Here is a 17,366-nt window from a genome sequence, read left to right as displayed (position 1 = left end):
ATTGTCATTAGAAACCTTTTTTAACAACTGTCTGCTTTTACCCACCTCAAAATACTATATTAATATTTAGAACATCATTGTCAATAACTAATATGTAACTAGTAGACAGTCAATTTGGCTTCTTAAATTGAGACATGGGAGGCTGCTGCTAGAACAGCAGTCCATAATGATGTACAGTGAGCCTTGCATAAGCACAGAGATATATTCTAAAGCAATAAAGAACAGAATATAGTATATATATAAGCCAACAACATACTTGCTATTAAATATTATATACTTCCCCAAACCCCATGAGTTATACTTTCATATAACTGGCAGTAGAGTCACTTCATTGACTCTAGCATCACAAACATAAGGGTTATCTACTGTACTGCCATGCTAAGATGGCTGTAATGCCACTAAGCAGTAGTTTTTCAACTCAGTCATAATCTGTCTCCAGGGAAGGACACTCTGGTAACTGAACCTAAGACTTCTTCTCATGGGCTCAGCACACAGTCTTTCATGGAACCATAGCCCCAGCCAGGTTCCATTATGATCTTGTGGGATTTCTATCATGAACATGATCAGAACCCTCATGATCTAATCACAGATACCCTAAAGGTCAGCCCAATTTGCTTGCCTGAGTCTCCAAGCTTCTCTTAATCCACTCCAGTTGAAAATCTTTATTAACTATTAAACTGCCATCATCATAGAAAACTCTTCTAGGGAACACTGCCCCAGAGCCATAGTCAGCAGAAATGGGGACCTCTGGCTTCTCTGTGCCCTGTCTCATCCACAATGGAGAGCAGATAGCAGAGATGAAGGCTCTGCCTTCATTTCTTAAAGGCTTTAGGTGGAATACATAAGGTTTTGCAAACACCACACAAAAGGCCACAGATTCAAACCTGTTATGGAGTTGTCTTATCACACATACATGGAGACTAGCTCATCACCTATTCAATGTTTTAGGTTTTAAATGAGAAGGTGATTTTCTCAGAAACAAAGCTCTGAGCTTCAGATTTGAGCCTGTTGTGGATTAGGATCTGGTAGGTCACAGGGACCTTTTAGAGTCCAGTGATGAACATCTACCGCCATCAGCTGTTGTTGACACTGCTCATGGGACAGACACAACCCAAATTCCAATCCCATTTGCCTTCCTCTCCACCTCCAATGACACTAGCCTCAAGCCATTTTAAGCACTTAATTGTGGTTACTTTGGGTAAAATAGGCTTAGGATTGAAAGAACTGTCACAGGAGGAAGGATTAGTGCTAAAATCTAAAGGTGTGTGTGTGTGTGTGTGTGTGTGTGTGTGTGTGTGTGTGTGTGTGTTAAACAGTATCAGAAGGAAAGGAAATTCTGTGTGACAGCAGAAAGAAATAGAAATCAAGTGTATTCACTTTTTCTTGGTTCCCTAATACCTGATCCTTGTGTGCTGGGGTGGAGAAGGAAAAGTTTGGGAGTGGCATGGCTGCTGAAGTTGTGTGATACACAGAGGTACAAGTATGGACTAGGCACTTTTTCAAACACAGACTTTCAGAAAAATTGATGTTCAAAATTGTTTGTCTTTTGTTGGACTTCTATAAAATTATTGTCATATAATACCCTAACCTGTAGAATCATCTCAAGTCTTAGTTGATGGTGCCCACTCAGAAATTACTAGTGTTGGTTGTGATTTGGCCACTGAAAGTCCAGTGTGAGATTCTGGCTCCTTATCTTCCACACTTCCCAAAGAGAAGAAGTAACATTGGCTTTATTATAGAAGTCACCCTGAAGTTAGGCTTGATTTTTTTCTAGCAGACATACAAGATTCAAACTATTTGTTGTTGGCATCATCAGCACAGGTCAACCAAATTGTCCCCCTGCCTTTTTTTTTTTTTTTGTTAAAGAAGACACAAACATAATTTAAGTACATCTACCTGGACATAATATTTAGACAAGAACTGCATTTTTCTTATGTAATGTGAAGAATCACTGTAAAATATATAGGTAAAGCAGGAATTCATTTAAGTAATAAAGATCCATGAAGATCAGAGTATTTCCAGCTTTAATCTTGAGCACTGTTCTTTTTTTTTACAAATTCAGTTTCTAGGCATTATCTAATAACATACAATGCTTTTCAAATATTTCCTTCTTCTCCTTTTACTTTTATTTAAAATGAAGACTGCTCAGGCTAACTTAGTATCTTTGGTCAAACCAAAAGAGGAGAACAGAACTATTGTACAGCAATCCTGATTTTCTTGAATTCATTATTTTATTCTCTCAGAACATCAATGGGGAAAAAAAAACCAGAACAGACACATATATCTCATTTCCATTAAATAAAAGGCCATATTTTAAGTTCAGGTCTTAAATTTGCATCCAATTCAGCATAATAAAATTAATTCCTGCAGGTCTAAATACCATAAAAATTGATTAGGGTAATCGAGTAAAATTGAATGAAGGAATACTTAGTGCACCAGACAAAGGGATTACAGAAAATACGCTTGAGCCTCTCATTGTCTTCATTCTGAGTGAGTCCAGAAAACCCTGAATGGAGGGGACATGGCTAGAATCTTAATGGGCAGAGGACATTCCTTTATCAAAACTCAGTGATCCTTCTGTGGTTGGCTGCATTTCTAGTCACACTTAGGGACTGAAAGAGTGAGTCTTGGTTATGTTTTGAGCTAGTACCCTGCCCCACATGCAGCAGCCTATAGATAATCATTTTCTTTGAAACAACTGATGCTTGAAATTATTCAGAAATAAAACTAGTGAGTATAACACATGAGTTTTCTTTATTTTTTTTTCATTTTGCTTTTATTTTATGTGTATGGGTGTTTTGTCTGCATGAGTTTATGTGCCTCACATACATGTAAGGTGCCTGAGGAGGTCAGAAGAGGGCGTCTGATCCCCTGGGACTACAGCTAAGAACATTTATGAGCCACCATATGGGTGCTGGATATTGAGCCTGGTCCTTTGGAAGAGCAGCCAGTGCTCTGAATTGCCGAGCTGTCTCTTTGCCCTCGGAACATTCATTCTAAAAATCAGTCTGTCATACCAGTGTATAGGTATCAAAGCAAGTGCACCATTTCCTAAGCATATATCTCTCCTGAATTTTGAATCAGGTTTTATTTTAAAGAACATATAAATGTCTTATGACTTAATGATATTTGTCTTTTAGAGCAGGGTCTTGCTGTGTAGCCCAGACTAATCTCCAATGAGCTGATGGTCCTCTTGGCTCAACCTTGGAGTGCTGGGGTTATAGGAGGTTCTCTACTATTTCTGAGACTTACTACATTTTATTCTAATTCTAATTTCTACTTTCTAATTCTGATGATGATAAGATTATTACAACTAAAGAATTCTCAGAAAACTTTATGGAGAGCCTGATTTTAAACTTTGTTTCCATGAAGTTCTAAGTGTCCACAGCCTATGTGTAGCAGGACCGTGAACAGAAGCTTTATGCAGAGCCAAGCATGCATTTTAAAGGAGATGAACTGAAGCACAGCTTTAATTACACTAGAGTGAGGGAGTTTATAGCTCACAGCTTTGCACCTAAACAATAGGTTTGAAGTACTGACTAATTGTAATTTTGTCAGTAATAACCTTGAGACATGGATAAACAAAAGCATGGAACGCTCACTTGGATCTGTGAGGGGCCAGGAGGGTTAATCTAATTTAGATTAAACAATGAGTTTTATAAATTCAATATTTCATGTGCATCTTAATTTAGAATTGCCAGAGAAAGTACAAAAACTTAGCCAAAGAGTTTTTTTTTAATCTTTAATTTGAAGATAATCATCGGATTCAAGGGATTTCCAGAGTACAAAAGAATAAAAGTTTTCATTTAGTTAGGATGAATCAATGTGCAAAAAGCTTGTGGAGGTTAAAAATAGTCGTGCATATAAATCAAATGGTACCCCCTCTCTGGTACCCCAGGAGCAAGAATTGTCTGTGCTAGTTTTCTGCAATTTATCACACTGTAGCTGGCTGCATGGCCTCCACTGCTAATCCACAGTGCGGTTAGTTAACCATTTGTATCCATCTAATGGACACATTAGAGTGCTTCTGGGCCACAGGAATCATCCTTGGCTCAGGGTATTTAACTTTGCCTGTGGAGTCCAGCAGTTCTTGCTGATGGAGAATGAGTGGTGGATAATGCAAGCAGATAAAAGGATTGATGTAGAAGAAATAGTGTGTCTAGTCTTTGCCCTAGATTCCTGGGACTGGACCAAAGCTCTTGAAGGTTGAATTTTGACTACATGGGCAATGCTATGGCCACCCATGTGTATATAATGAAATGTCCATAAAAGTCCTAGATGGCTGAAGTTCCAGTGGTGTTCGCTGCTGTGTTATGCACACTGATGTGACAGGAGAGGGACACATCCTCACGCCAAGAGAACAGGATTTAGAAGCTGTGCATCAGAGACTCTCTCAGACCTCATCCTATATACATCTTCATTTAGCAGGTCTTGATTTGTGTTTTTTAGAATGTAAATCTGAGTACTGCACGTTCCTGAGTTATGTAAGTCATCTTAATGGGTTATTGACCCTGAAGAGAGAGTAGAAATCTCCAAAGTTGGTCAGAACTGTGACTGGCACACTTCTGGTATCAGAAGGGAAGGTGGTCTTATTGGGGGCTTGCTCTTAACTTGTGAGGACCACACTGACATGAGCAGCGAGTGTCAGGACTGTATTGTATCTTGCAGAAGTGATTTCAATGTGTTGGAATTAATTTCTGTGACGAAAATACAAAGGATGGTGAAGAGGTGTAGGAGACTGTACTAGTGCAGTGGGTAAAGAGAGACTGCTAACATCAACACTGAGACCTTCAGTATGAAATGAGGCCTGGGCCAGAAGGTTTCAGGAAGAGGAAACCACAAGTGAAAGTTCTGGAATTGGCCACAAGAACAGCATGTTGGAGGTACATAAGGAATGAAAGCTGGAAGGGAGGGAGGAGCCATGACTGGTGGGTGGGGCTGGTCATGCAGAACCTCATGATGTGTATGGAAGTTTGTATCTTAAGTGTGATGAAAAACCATCAGATGTTGTAAGACAAAAGACAATGCAATTAATTGATAGCTTTGGAAACTTTCTCTGGATACTAAGTGGAAAAGCATTATGTTGGCATGAACTTTCAGTCTGGAGTATTTATGTCCTTTTGTTTTTTGAGACAGGATCTTGCTATGCAGCTCAGCCTGGTATTGAATACATTATCCTCCTGCCTCTGCCTTCCAAGAGCTTGTATTATATGTGTGCTTTACTGTGTCTGGCTTATGCTCACATTGCCACTGGGAACTTTCAGTCTTCCCGAAGTAGGAAGTATAGGCAATGCTTTTTTATATATTGCCTTGGATGGATGCTGAGTGTATGTATACTGCTGTACAATGCAGGCTGAAATACAAACACATGTGGAGAAAGACAGGGGTATAGCTAAAGTGGACAACATATTCCTCGATCAAAATATAGCAGTGGGTGGTGGTTATTATGACTGGGTTTAAAAAAAACCCAGGTAAAATCTGCATTAAAACAGCAAAAGAATGTTGGCACAATTCTATACATTTTTTAAACCATACACAAAAATCTCAGTTTTCAAACATGCAGATCCAAAGTTAGCACTCTGACCTTTGAAACAAATTCAATCTGTCACCTGTTTGTATCAATAAAATGCTACTGGCATCCAGCCATGCAGCTTGGTTTACACATTGCCTATGGCAGCTTTTGGCTTTTGAGTGACAGGGTTGAGGATTTGTGACAGAGATTACTGACCCAAAAAACTATTCACTGTCCTCCTGGCTCTTTAGGGAGAGTGTTTGCTGAGGCCTGAGATAGATGAAAGGCAGGTGTTTGTGACTACTCCTTGGAAGACAAGCCCAGTCTACATTCTTGGGCTCACAGTGTGCTCTGCAGGATCCTCCAGATCCTCTGAGGGCCAGTCACAAAGGATGGGAAGCAAAGAGGGGAACGATTAGGAGCCAGTAAAAGAGAAGAACATGAGGGTCTTTGAGCTTAGAAAGCATGGTCCCTGGGACACAGTCAATGCTGCTGAACCTCAGTCATTGTCACCACCACTTCCAAGTTAAAAGGAGTAGCTGGTGATGCTCAAACATGACACACCAGGCCGGGCTTCTCTCTACACAGGCACAGGGCCAAAGTAGGATAGTATAGTCAACTGGATGTTTAGAACCACCCAGGACAAATCTTGCACACTTTTGAAGGCTTGTATAGATTAAGTTAACTTAAGCAAGAGGATACACCTTAACTGCGGGCAACTGATTCCATAGACTAGGCTCCTGGAGTCAATTGAAGGAGAAGGCCAGCAGAGGGCTAACATCACTCTGCCTCCTAAGGATTCATGACTAGCCACCTCAAGTTCCTGCTGCCATGACCTCCAGGCAATCATGGGCTGAATCCTTGAACTGTGGGCAAAAGCAATCCTCTTCTCCTTTAAGTTGCCTTCATCAGGGTATTTTATCAGAAAATGTAACTAATATACAAGGGGTGGGGGGTAAAACTGGAGAATAAAAGACAGCAAGACTGGCCTCTGTTTTCTGATATTGGATCTGCCACTCTGTACACAACAAATCGATATCATAAGGGTGGAAGTGAAGGTCGCTAATGTTTGAAGAATCCCAACTACCAGTGGTACTCATTGGGCTTTTTTTTTTAATAGTGGGGAAGACTGGGATGTTAAGAAAAATAGTGATGGACTTCCAATTTTCTCATCTATAGCTGAGGTAAAACTGAATGCTGGGAGTAGAAGTAAGAAAGGGTGAGAACTAATCCAAGAGTGCAGGTACCTAGAGGGAGTTGGAATCTGATTCAAGGGATGCTTGATCCTGAAGCCTGTGTTCTTCATGCTGCCTTGCACTTTGTTATTCTAAGCACGGTCCACCACTGACCAGGGCAGCTACTCCTTGGAGCATCTCAAGCTGTGCTCCAGATCTCAATCAGAATTTATATTCTGCCCCTATCCCAGGTAAATTCTAGACTACTAACACCTTCAAGGCCGTGGGGGAATGAAAATGATCAAAAATGCATTGGATACATGTATTAAATTATAATATAGTATTTAAAAGTGTGCAACACAATTCCATAATATTTTTGAGCTCTACCCTCAGTTTCCCATGAGGAGTCCAAGTTCCTGCCTCACCTCTTCAGCTGTGTTAGAAGGTTTGCCTCAGTACGAAACTGACCCCAGTAGGAGGATCATGTGTCATTTTCCTCAAAAAAGGCCATAGGTAGGACTTGGTTCCTGGAGTGGAGCCTGGGAATAGGCTAGAATCTGCTTTATCTAGTGTTTTTCTCAATTCCCAGTGTCCCTCACAAGAAAGTTTTAAAAATCAATAGGTAAAGCCTTGTCTCCTCTGTGAATAGTGAGACTTCTCAGAGAAGTCCAGCAGAGGAACCTGACCATGGGGATCCGTGGTATGGAAGATAAATTCTTTCCTATCTGTGGGAATTCTGTCACTTCTGTAGGGAGTACCCAGTTCATAAGAGATGAGTACAGAGTGAGAGAATGAGATGTCACAGGGCTCACCAGCCAGCCACATCAGCAGAACTCTGCCTCCACACCATGCCTTACTCTGATTACCTCAAGGGACATCATTCTTTCAAACATAGGCAACATTTGAAATGGTAAGCCAGAAAATCAGTTATGTATATACAAATGTACCTGTCCGTGCACACTTACACCGCCCCCAGACACCATAGAGCTGCAAAATAAACTTATTTTTTTCCAAATGTAAGGAATCATTTTGCTTTCCATTTCAACAGTGAATTTTCAGCTGAAGCTGAAGTTGAATGATCAAATAATATGAAAGTGCTGAGTCCTCCCAGGGTAATGGCCCAACATTTCTAGTTTTTGAAAGTCACCAAGAAGGCTGGAAGATAAAAACAAAGGCTCTCTTCCACTCAACAAAGTTGCCGTCTTTGTTCACTGGACCTGATCGCAGATGTACCCTGGGGCTGGCTCTTTCATGGGAAATGAGCCTAGGTTGTGAGCATGAGGGTTTCACTGTCTTGGCTTCTTCCTAGGGCCACTCCTGCTCGCCACCTGCAAGCAGCCAGTGGCAATAACAGAGAGGACTGGGCCATTAAGAAAAACAGAGGTTAATGATTTCCTCAATCTATTACTAAACAAACCAAACAAAAAACAAAGCTATAAAGAAACAGAAAGTTTTTACTAGAAATGGCAGCAAAAGGAAAAAAGAGAAGCTATATATTTTATGCCCCTGACTTCTCACCTCCGTGGCTGTTGGCTGTCTATTAGGGTTTTCAGATAGTGGAGCTCATAACAGGTGGGTTTGGTTAGGACTCATACTGCATGGTTGTACCACTCAGAAATCCATAGGCAGGGCCAAGGTCAGAGCATTGGTCTAACTTTCCTCATAGATCCTAGCATTAATCTCATCCATGGGTTAGTATCAGCTCTCTGTAGCTGTGGTTTGCTATAAATCAGTTGTGAGACTATGGAACAGTTATTGAATCTCATATGACCCGTCTCACTTGTCTGTGAAATGAGAGGTCTGCATTGACTGACTTCTGAGACTCTCCTATCCACCCACAGGAGGCTGTGTTCTTTGTTTTTGGATTTGAGATATATTTGATAAAAGTGTGTGTGCGTGCGTGCGTGCGTGCGTGTGTGTGTGTGTGTGTGTGTGTGTGTGTGAGAGAGAGAGAGAGAGAGAGAGAGAGAGAGAGAGAGCAAGAGAGAGAGAGAGAGAGAGAGAGAGAGAGAGAGAGAGAGAGAGAGAGAGAGAGAGACTTTCATGGATTTGCCTATACTATTATAGTAAGAAACTCAGAATGGAAGGAAAGAATTTGGAGCATCATCTCAGGATGTATCACTGCTAGTAAACAAAATTTTCTCTTCTGGGATGTGTACTGGTGCTGAACCCTCAATGATTATGCTGAGAAGATCGTGATCATGCAAAAAACACATAGGGTAAAGCCTGAGCCCACGTATTAGATTTTAGTAAATGGCCAAGATAGGGATGGAGAGGGAAGGAAGGTGGTCCTCTAACACATGTTGCTATCACCCTACACCCTACACAGACTGTCCATAGGTAGTCTCTCTCTTCTGCTGAGTTAGGAGACAACTTTCCACGGTGATGGTATAGCAAAGCAAGGCAAGCCAGAAGCAGGGTGTGTTATATAAGAGTCAAGAGCTCCCAATGAGGGAGCAGAGAATCTTAGGAATAAAATATGTTCTAGGAATCTGAGATTCCATAAGAGAATTGCAAAGCCCAGGGCTTTGAAATTTCTCTACTTGGGTTCATAGTGGTTGTGAAGAAAGAATCTGGGTCCAAGGTCAAACCTGGCTGCAGTTCTTCACATCTGCCTTGATATATGTTTTTAACTCTTGAATCCTTTCTATGCTTCTGGCATGCTCAACTGCTGAGAACATTCAAGTATATCAGAGCTATTCTTATTTTTGAGGAGTCCACAATCAGAACTGGGAATATCTCCCCTCTACTAAGAATGAAGTTGATTACATTTTTCCTAGCTACCCTTCATTTCTCCCACTTCCAGATCATCCCTCAGTATAGATAATGTTGAATAAAACTTTCAGGAGGCCATTGCTTTGAGCTGTTGTACTGGGTCCCAACAGACCATAGACCAAACTAACAATCCAATAGGAGGCACCTATTCTAAAGTCCTAGATCACTAAAGCCCAGTTAAGTGGCTAACTGATCTGTGAGACGTCAAGAGAGTGGAAGAGAGCCAAGTTTCCCAGCAGGTCCATGGCTTGATGATGAAGTTCCCTCTGCTTTAATTCTCAGTCCTTTAATTCTTACAAAGGGGACTTGCAATAACCTGGTGTTAACCAAGAGGCCATTTGTCTATATTCTCCTTATGCCTGCCTTGCAAGGAAATGAACTTTGAAATGACCCATCTTGCTTCGTTCTCTCCTTTAGTGTCTTCAGCATCTTCCTGCCATAAAGCCAACCCCATTTGCTCAGCCACCATTTATTCCATTGATGGACTAAAGTGTCAGAGCTCGAGAAACACAAAATAAAGCCTGTTAGGATATTTGAACTGCATTTCTTGTAACCTTTTCCTTTGGCAGTCTCAAGGATCCTATTGGGTGGGGAAAAATAAACACAACTGGAAGAGGGATGACCTGTCTAAGGGAGGGGTGAGGAGTTGAGCTATATCTTTTTTTCCATGAAGAATAGATGGGAAGAAATTTTTACCAGTCTTTCCCTTTCCTCTCATGCCAGAACCAGCTTTGAATACAGGTACAAAGATGTCAGAAGACGCTCTTTGTGTTGGGAGGAATACAGAGTGCACATTTGCTTCTGCCGGCAGGCCACACAGGGAGACTACCCTCCTCAGTCACTCTCAGAGGTAGATTGGCACCTGTGAGTGAGCTTTGAACCCTGGGATATGGGCAAAAGCCATTCATGTAACTTCTGAGTCGGTTCCTGAAGAGAGCATGCTGGGCCGCCAGTCTTTGAACACCTCACACTGTTGAGGAAGGGAATACCATGAGGTGAAGGGAGCTACTTAACTCAGAGAGCATGAGTTACTTATTGTCTTATGTTGTTTTATTTATTGTCTTATGTTCAGAACTTGTATTGCAAGCCCAGCTTATCCTTGGTAATCCAGTAAGCCAGGTGAGGAGGTTGAGGGCTCCAGATCGCCAACATTTCTTGCTTGTTAGTGACTGCCTCTGTCTAGTTAGGCATTCTTTAGGGCTCATCATTCACATTTTATAGTGAATTAATCTAGTGAGACTGGTATATGTGACTAAGCTAAATCCCACTGCCCCGAGAGAGCAGAGCCTTTATTACTGTGGAGGAAGTAGGTAGTTGAGACACTTTGGTAGTAGGGAACATTCCAAGGCGGGCATCAGGGGCAGTGGTGGTGGTGGTGTGTGCTCCCTGTGAGATCTGACCAGGCAGGGAGCAAGGAGAAGATCTTAGGTACATGGAAAGCTGCAAGAAAAGATTTCTAAGGTTGAAAGGAGAGAGTATCTTCAATGCCCTCCTAGCAAATGTTTAGACCAATGCACCCCCAAGAACATAAGAGACATGTTTTTCTTATTCAAATCCTAGCATCAAGTCTAAGGGGATGTGGTAGATAAGAGGATTCTAAAGGAACCACACAGACCTTTCTAAACCCAGCTCTGAAATGAGTTTGCAAACCACCTCACGGAGGTGGGGAGTGGAGGGGTGGGGGGCAGGAATGGGAAGAATCAGGAGAGTGAATGAATACAAAGGGAATCAAGTGAGTGAATGAATACAAAGGGCTTCGAATTTAGAACCTGTACCGGGATCCTTTCCCTTTCTGGTCTCTTTCCCTTTCTTATCTCTTGCCTCCCGAGGCAGCAAAGCTAAAGCAAGATAAACAATCTTTCTACTCTCTCTGCAGTCTGGGGAGTTGCTATCTCTTCTCAAGGAAAACTGGGGACTCTCCCTCCCCGTGCCCAGCCCACTGCACCCCACAGGAAATGTTTCACAAGTGGTGACTCAGTGTGTGGACAGGACTGTGGCTGACTCTGAGTGAAGGAACAGGCAGGCAGCACTCCTGGACTTGGAAATCCTCGAAGCACAGTGCTCGGCCTTTCTGCCACTCTGGCATAGAGGATTCATGTCGCAAGGAACAAATGTTCATCGTCATTTGGCTACAACTCCTTTACCACCTCTTTCTTTCTCACTGGCTTTTGTCTCTGTCCTCACAGAGCTCCCGACCCGAACTTGAATGTCTTTCCTGCCTTGCCTTCTCATCTCTTGACTCCCAGGTACCTCTGCAGCTGCAAGAAATTGAATTTGCATCTTAAGCGTGCAGTGTGACTGCAGTGACCTGCCTGTCAGCTTCCTTTGCCTGAGCTGTTTCTGGTGTGGACGGGGAAGCAGTCTCCAGTAACACGTGCCTCTAATTTGTTTCTGCCCAGGTTTATTGAAAAGGCTTGCCTTTGTAGCAAACTTGCTTCTAATTAATTGTTTAAAGTCTATATCCCTAGAGGCGAGATGGTAAATCTTTACTTCATATGGCTGAGAGCAAAACAATTACCTAGCAAATCCTGTATTCTTGCAATTAATTATAGTCACTATATACAGTAGAATAAGATTTCTGCCTTCAAAAACTAAATTTCTTTTTAGTTCATGAAAGTTTCAGCAGCCTCAGAGGGTGTGCCTGTGCTTAAGTTTGAAAAGTGTCTACTCTGATATTGAGCTCTGATTCTCTAAATGGATCTTTTGTTTTTTCCCTAGGTGAGTACCTGTGGTTTATAAGAGATGCATAATTTCTCTGCAATTTTTATTGTAGCAAGCCATCCATCACTAGTCACACCAGTCTCATTTAGATTGGAGGTTTCTACTTGGATGTATTTGAAGGAGAAAACAACAGCAACCACCCTGTCAAAGCTTACGTATTTCACAGAGCCGTAGGAGACACAGGGCAGCCCTAAATGGAAGGTACTGATTTGGTTTAGCACTTTGATTACATGGGTCTATGAGTTCAGATGACTTAGAGTGAAAGTCGAAACTCAGCAGGCCTGAGGAAATCACCTGTAACTCTGAAACAGTTGGACAGAGCTCAAAGAAAAAGTTACATTCTCTGCAAGTCGAGCCTAGAACTGGGCCTAATGCACCACACACCCCTGGAGGACTGCTGAAGCTGGGCTCCTCAAACTCAGAGAGGAGGTAGGGGGAGGGAGACAGAGAGACAGAAAGAGAGAAATACAGTGATGTTCAGTGGTAGAACTGCTTTTTCTGAAGCTCTCTAGAGACCTTAAAAAGTGTCTCAAAGCAAGCTCATCTCCATGAATAACAGCACAAACTCACGAGGTGACTTAAACCTCTTGTATCCAATGGTGTGGGTGGGTGGGTGGAGCTTGTGATGGGATAAGACCCAAGCCAAATATTAAAAAGAAAAAAAAATGGTGTCCACAGAGATCAAAGGAAGGTGTACAATACCCTGGAAATGGAGTTACAGGCAGTTGTGAGCTACCATGTGGGATCTGGGAATCAAACCTGGATCCTTTTCAAGAAGGAAAAATGCTCTTAACCACTGAGCCATCTCTCCAACCCCTAAGCTGTTTAAGACACTTGAATTTAACTGGTCTTTGACAGAAGGAAAAGCATGGAGTCAAAAATCAATGGTGGTCTCATGTTTCTATTCTCTGCTCCAACTTCTGGGAATTTGCAAGGGGGCTTGGAAATTTGTCATGTAAACACCATTTGAAAAGAAATAATTTGTTCATTTGTACAACAGAAATGATGTTTGCCTTATGCACTGCACAAGGAGCTGCAAATGTCCAAGGATATCAGGCAAGTATAAAACCTGGGAAATACTGTCCACACGGAATCTCTCCTTGTAACCGCGCCTATGTGAGACTGTTCTTAAAGGGAAATTGGGTCTGCAAAGTGCTGAATGCTGATTGCTCTCTGGCAGTGCAAGTTCAGACAACGAATTCTCCGTTTCCTGGGGAAAAGGAAGATAGACGACTTTCTCTCACAAATACAAAAGTATTCCACATAATTTGTTATATTTTTCATGAAATATTGGGTAAAATATGATTTAAAAGCATCTTCCTGGATCTACATTATCCCAACTATACCAAGACTGTTCATTGTCCATCGATGAGGTAACTATTTTCCTTAGTCTAATCTTGCTTGTCAATTTGACTACATCTGGAATCAACCCAAACTCAAGCATCAGGACTCACATGTGAGGGACTTTCTTGATTAGATCATTTGTGCTCAGAAGACCCACCATAAATCTGGGCTACACCTCCTGGTGTCACTCTACATACAAGCATTGGGAGAAGGAAGCTTTTGCTTTTTGCCTGCTTTCCCTCACTTTCACTGGCAAGTTCATCTATCTACTGCTGACAGATAGCTGCTCTTAGGACCTACTTCCAATGTAGACTGAAGACAAGCTGGAGCGTCCAGTCTCACAGACTGAACAAATACTAAATTTTTGGCCTTTCCATCAGGAGGCAGCCATTACTGATCATCCAACCACAGGCTTTGAACTATCCTAATAAACTCTCTCTCTTTCCATATCTATACATATGTGTGCATACCATTATTTTTCATTCTATCAGTCCTTTTCTTGTAGAAAACCCTGACTAATATAGTCCTAATAATGCACCTGAAACCAATCCTGATATAGAAACGTAAATGAAATTTATCATTATGCTTTTCTTATTTTCTCAGTCTTTATTAAGATAGAGTCTAGGCGGGGAGATGCCTCAGTAGATAAAGTGTTTGCTAAGAAATCAAAAGCGCCTGAGTTTAGATCCCCAAAATCCATTTTAAAAGATGAGGTATGGCTATGTGTACCTGTAACCCCAGTGTGGAGAGGACAGAGAGGTAGATCCCAGGGGCTCACTGGTCAGCTAGACCAGCCAGGGAGTGCGGTTCAGTGAGAGACCGTGCCTCAAAAAAAGTAAACAGTGATAAAGGGGATATTCCAGAATCCCAGAACCAGTCTCTGGTGCACACACACACACATACACACACACACACACACACACACACACACACACACACACACACGCACACTACACACACTCTTCTACCTTAAATGCATCTTTTATCACTTCTTCCTTTAGAAATTAATTACAATAATGTTATATCAGAAAATCTAGTATTAAATGATTACCTTAGGGTTTCTATTGCTGTGGCAAAACACCATGACCAAAAGCAAGTTGGGGAGGAAAGGGTTTATTTGGCTTACACTTCCACATTACTGTTAATCAGTGAATCAGGATAGGAACTCAAACAGGGCAGGATCCTGGAGGCAGGAACAGATGCAGAAGCCACAGAGGGGTGCTGCTTACTGGCCTGCTCCCCATGGCTTGCTTAGCCTGCTTTCTTATAGAACCTAGGACCACCAGCCCAGGTATGGTACAGCCCACCATGGGCTGGGCCCTCTCCTATTGATCAGTAATTGAGAAAATGCCTTACAACTGGATCTCAGGGAGGCATTTCCTCAACTGAGATGCCCTTCTCTCTGATGACTACAGATCATGTCAAGTTGATACAAAACCAGCCAGTACAGCGATAAGCTATCTGTATCTTCTAATACATTTTTGTGTGAATTTCTCAAACACATTTGAACTACCTTTTCCTATTCCCAGATGACCTAGCAAAGTGCTGCATAAAAAGCAAACCCATGATAAATTCTTTCTGAGGCCTAGTTTTTTGATTAGGGGACATCAATCTCATATTAGCTAAAAATAATATACTAAGTATAAAAATAATATACCTTCACATATAAACTTCTCTTGATAGTAAGTCAATCAGCCACTTAATGGGAAGTTTTCTCTAATTCAAAGTGAAATTCAGAATTAGAATTGATAAACCAGAGGTATTTTATCTTTATATAATTATAAATAATTATGACATAATAAAATTGACTTTCAGTCTACAATACATGAGAGCCCAACTGTAAAGAACATGATAGTCCTTCTCTTAGCATATTTATTAAATATGCATATTGTTTACTGTTCTGTGCCAGTATCTTTTCTTCTCTTTTTTTTTTTTTTTTGGTTTTTTGAGACAAGGTTTCTCTGTGTAGCTTTGTGCCTTGCCTGGATCTCGCTCTGTAGACCAGGCTGGCCTCGAACTCACAGAGATCCGTCTGCCTCTGCCTCCCGAGTGCCGGTATTGAAGGCATGCGCCACCACCGCCCAGCTGCCAGTATCTTTTCTTAATGAGCTGAAACCAAACACCTTTTTGTGCACTTCCACCAAGTCTGGATCCACAAATGAAGTTTTACTGTTTATAGCCAAGGCTTCATAAAGATCTTTTTGACCAATCTCAATTCTGTAGGTGGCATTTCCCTCCCAGTATACAAAGAGAAAGATCAGTACAAACATCTCCCCTCTTTTGTGTTAGGAGCATTCTCATGTTTAACTGCTAACAGTCTCAACTAAGCAGTAAACTTCTAAGTATGCATTCTTGCATTCTTTAGGATACCTCTTTGAGTGGTTACAAGAATCTATTATTGAATAGGCCTAATTCTCCATTGATTTACAGAAGTTGTAAAGAATATTCCACCTCACATAATCCTTTGCTAGGAGAACTCCAGACCCAGGCACTAAAAATCTTTACGGCCTCCCCAGGAGGCATTGGGACACAGGTGGTATTCTCATTAATGCAGCTGATAAAACAGAGAGCCTTCCCCGGGGTCTTTGAGCTAGCCAGTTATGGAGGGAGTGAAATCTAGGTCTCCCTTTGCCGAGTACACAACCACAAAAACTGTAGAACTTCCAGGAGTATTGCCTGAATCACATGTGCAGGAAATGGAAGGAAATGATGCCCAGTATTGCCTGAATCACATGTGCAGGAAATGGAAGGAAATGATGCCCAGGATGCTTATTGCTGAATCCCCATAGCAACCTTCCACTGCTCCCCTCCCACAGCACATAAAGTACACCGAAGGGTATCAAACAACATAAAATCTGAATGGTGCCCTTAATTAGGTGGGACCATCATGACGACTCTTTTACCTCCCACTGTCCAAGCTAGCAGCCCCCAGTTCCTCTCTGGTGCCTAAGCCTGAAAGCAGGACATCATTACAGAAACAATCTTGCCTTTCAAAAGACCATCAAGCTTTGATGATGATGGAGTTTGATAGCCATAATGTCAAACTTTATATGGCCATAATCCAAGTTTACAATAATACATTAAGCTATAATGCTACTATTTATATCGCCATAAACCCCGTTTTATGGCGGTATAAATAGTCATGCTAATGGCATTAACAGCAGCACACAGTGGAATCCCAGCTGTTGAGTGGCGCTTTTATGCTATTAGCATTGCTATTTATGCTACCATAAGCTTAGGTAGTCAAACTTGTTACATATGAATAGACAAGGAAGATGGATATCCACATCTTACGCCTGAATTGAGGCTTCCATATTGGACACACCCTCTTTACAATGAAGATCCATGTAGCTCTCTAGCGGGCCCCGTTTGTGTTGTGTGACGTTTTTGAAGAACAAGTCTGTTTTCTGGCATCTTCTGAGCAGCCTGGAAACACTATTTCAATGTGATAAGAAAGTGCAAGCCCCAGCTGCTTGGGCAAACTTACTGTCTCCTTGGCAGCGCAGAGGACCCACGCTCAGCTTGGCTTCTGAGCCTTGCCGATCAGTATCTCCAACCACCACCTGGCTCACGGGCAGGTGATCTTTGTAGGATAAGAAGCCAGCGTCCTTCCTCCTGAATCACAGGGAGACAGAAAAACACGGGGAGGTTGTGTTAGAATTATAGCTTCTGTTGTCTGACCACTGATCACATTTTTAATAGTTGTTCAGAAATGCACTGAGTAATGCACCCAGATGGAGTTTGCTCTCCTCCCCCAGTAAAGGCTCAGAGTGTAGCTCAGAGGCAAGGCTGGCATGGTCATCTGATGGAAACTAGAACTGACATTCTGATTTCCAGAA

At 41.9% G+C, this 17,366-nt stretch overlaps 1 protein-coding gene across 1 annotated transcript in view; it reads right to left on the bottom strand.

Moving 5' to 3' along the window:
* Nucleotides 1-17,366, bottom strand: part of Cntnap2 (contactin associated protein 2) — a 1,432,736-nt gene that overhangs the window by 347,489 nt on the left and 1,067,881 nt on the right. Inside the window, exon 15 of the mRNA XM_059257035.1 lies at nucleotides 17,015-17,142. Coding sequence (XP_059113018.1) covers nucleotides 17,015-17,142 — 128 coding nt within the window. The remainder of the gene's footprint in view (nucleotides 1-17,014; nucleotides 17,143-17,366) is intronic.

Source organism: Peromyscus eremicus, chromosome 3 (genome assembly GCF_949786415.1).
Source record: "Peromyscus eremicus chromosome 3, PerEre_H2_v1, whole genome shotgun sequence".
NCBI classification, from domain to species: domain Eukaryota; kingdom Metazoa; phylum Chordata; class Mammalia; order Rodentia; family Cricetidae; genus Peromyscus; species Peromyscus eremicus.
The sequence above is the reverse complement of the archived record's forward strand: the minus strand, read 5'-3'. Positions and strand labels throughout refer to the sequence as shown.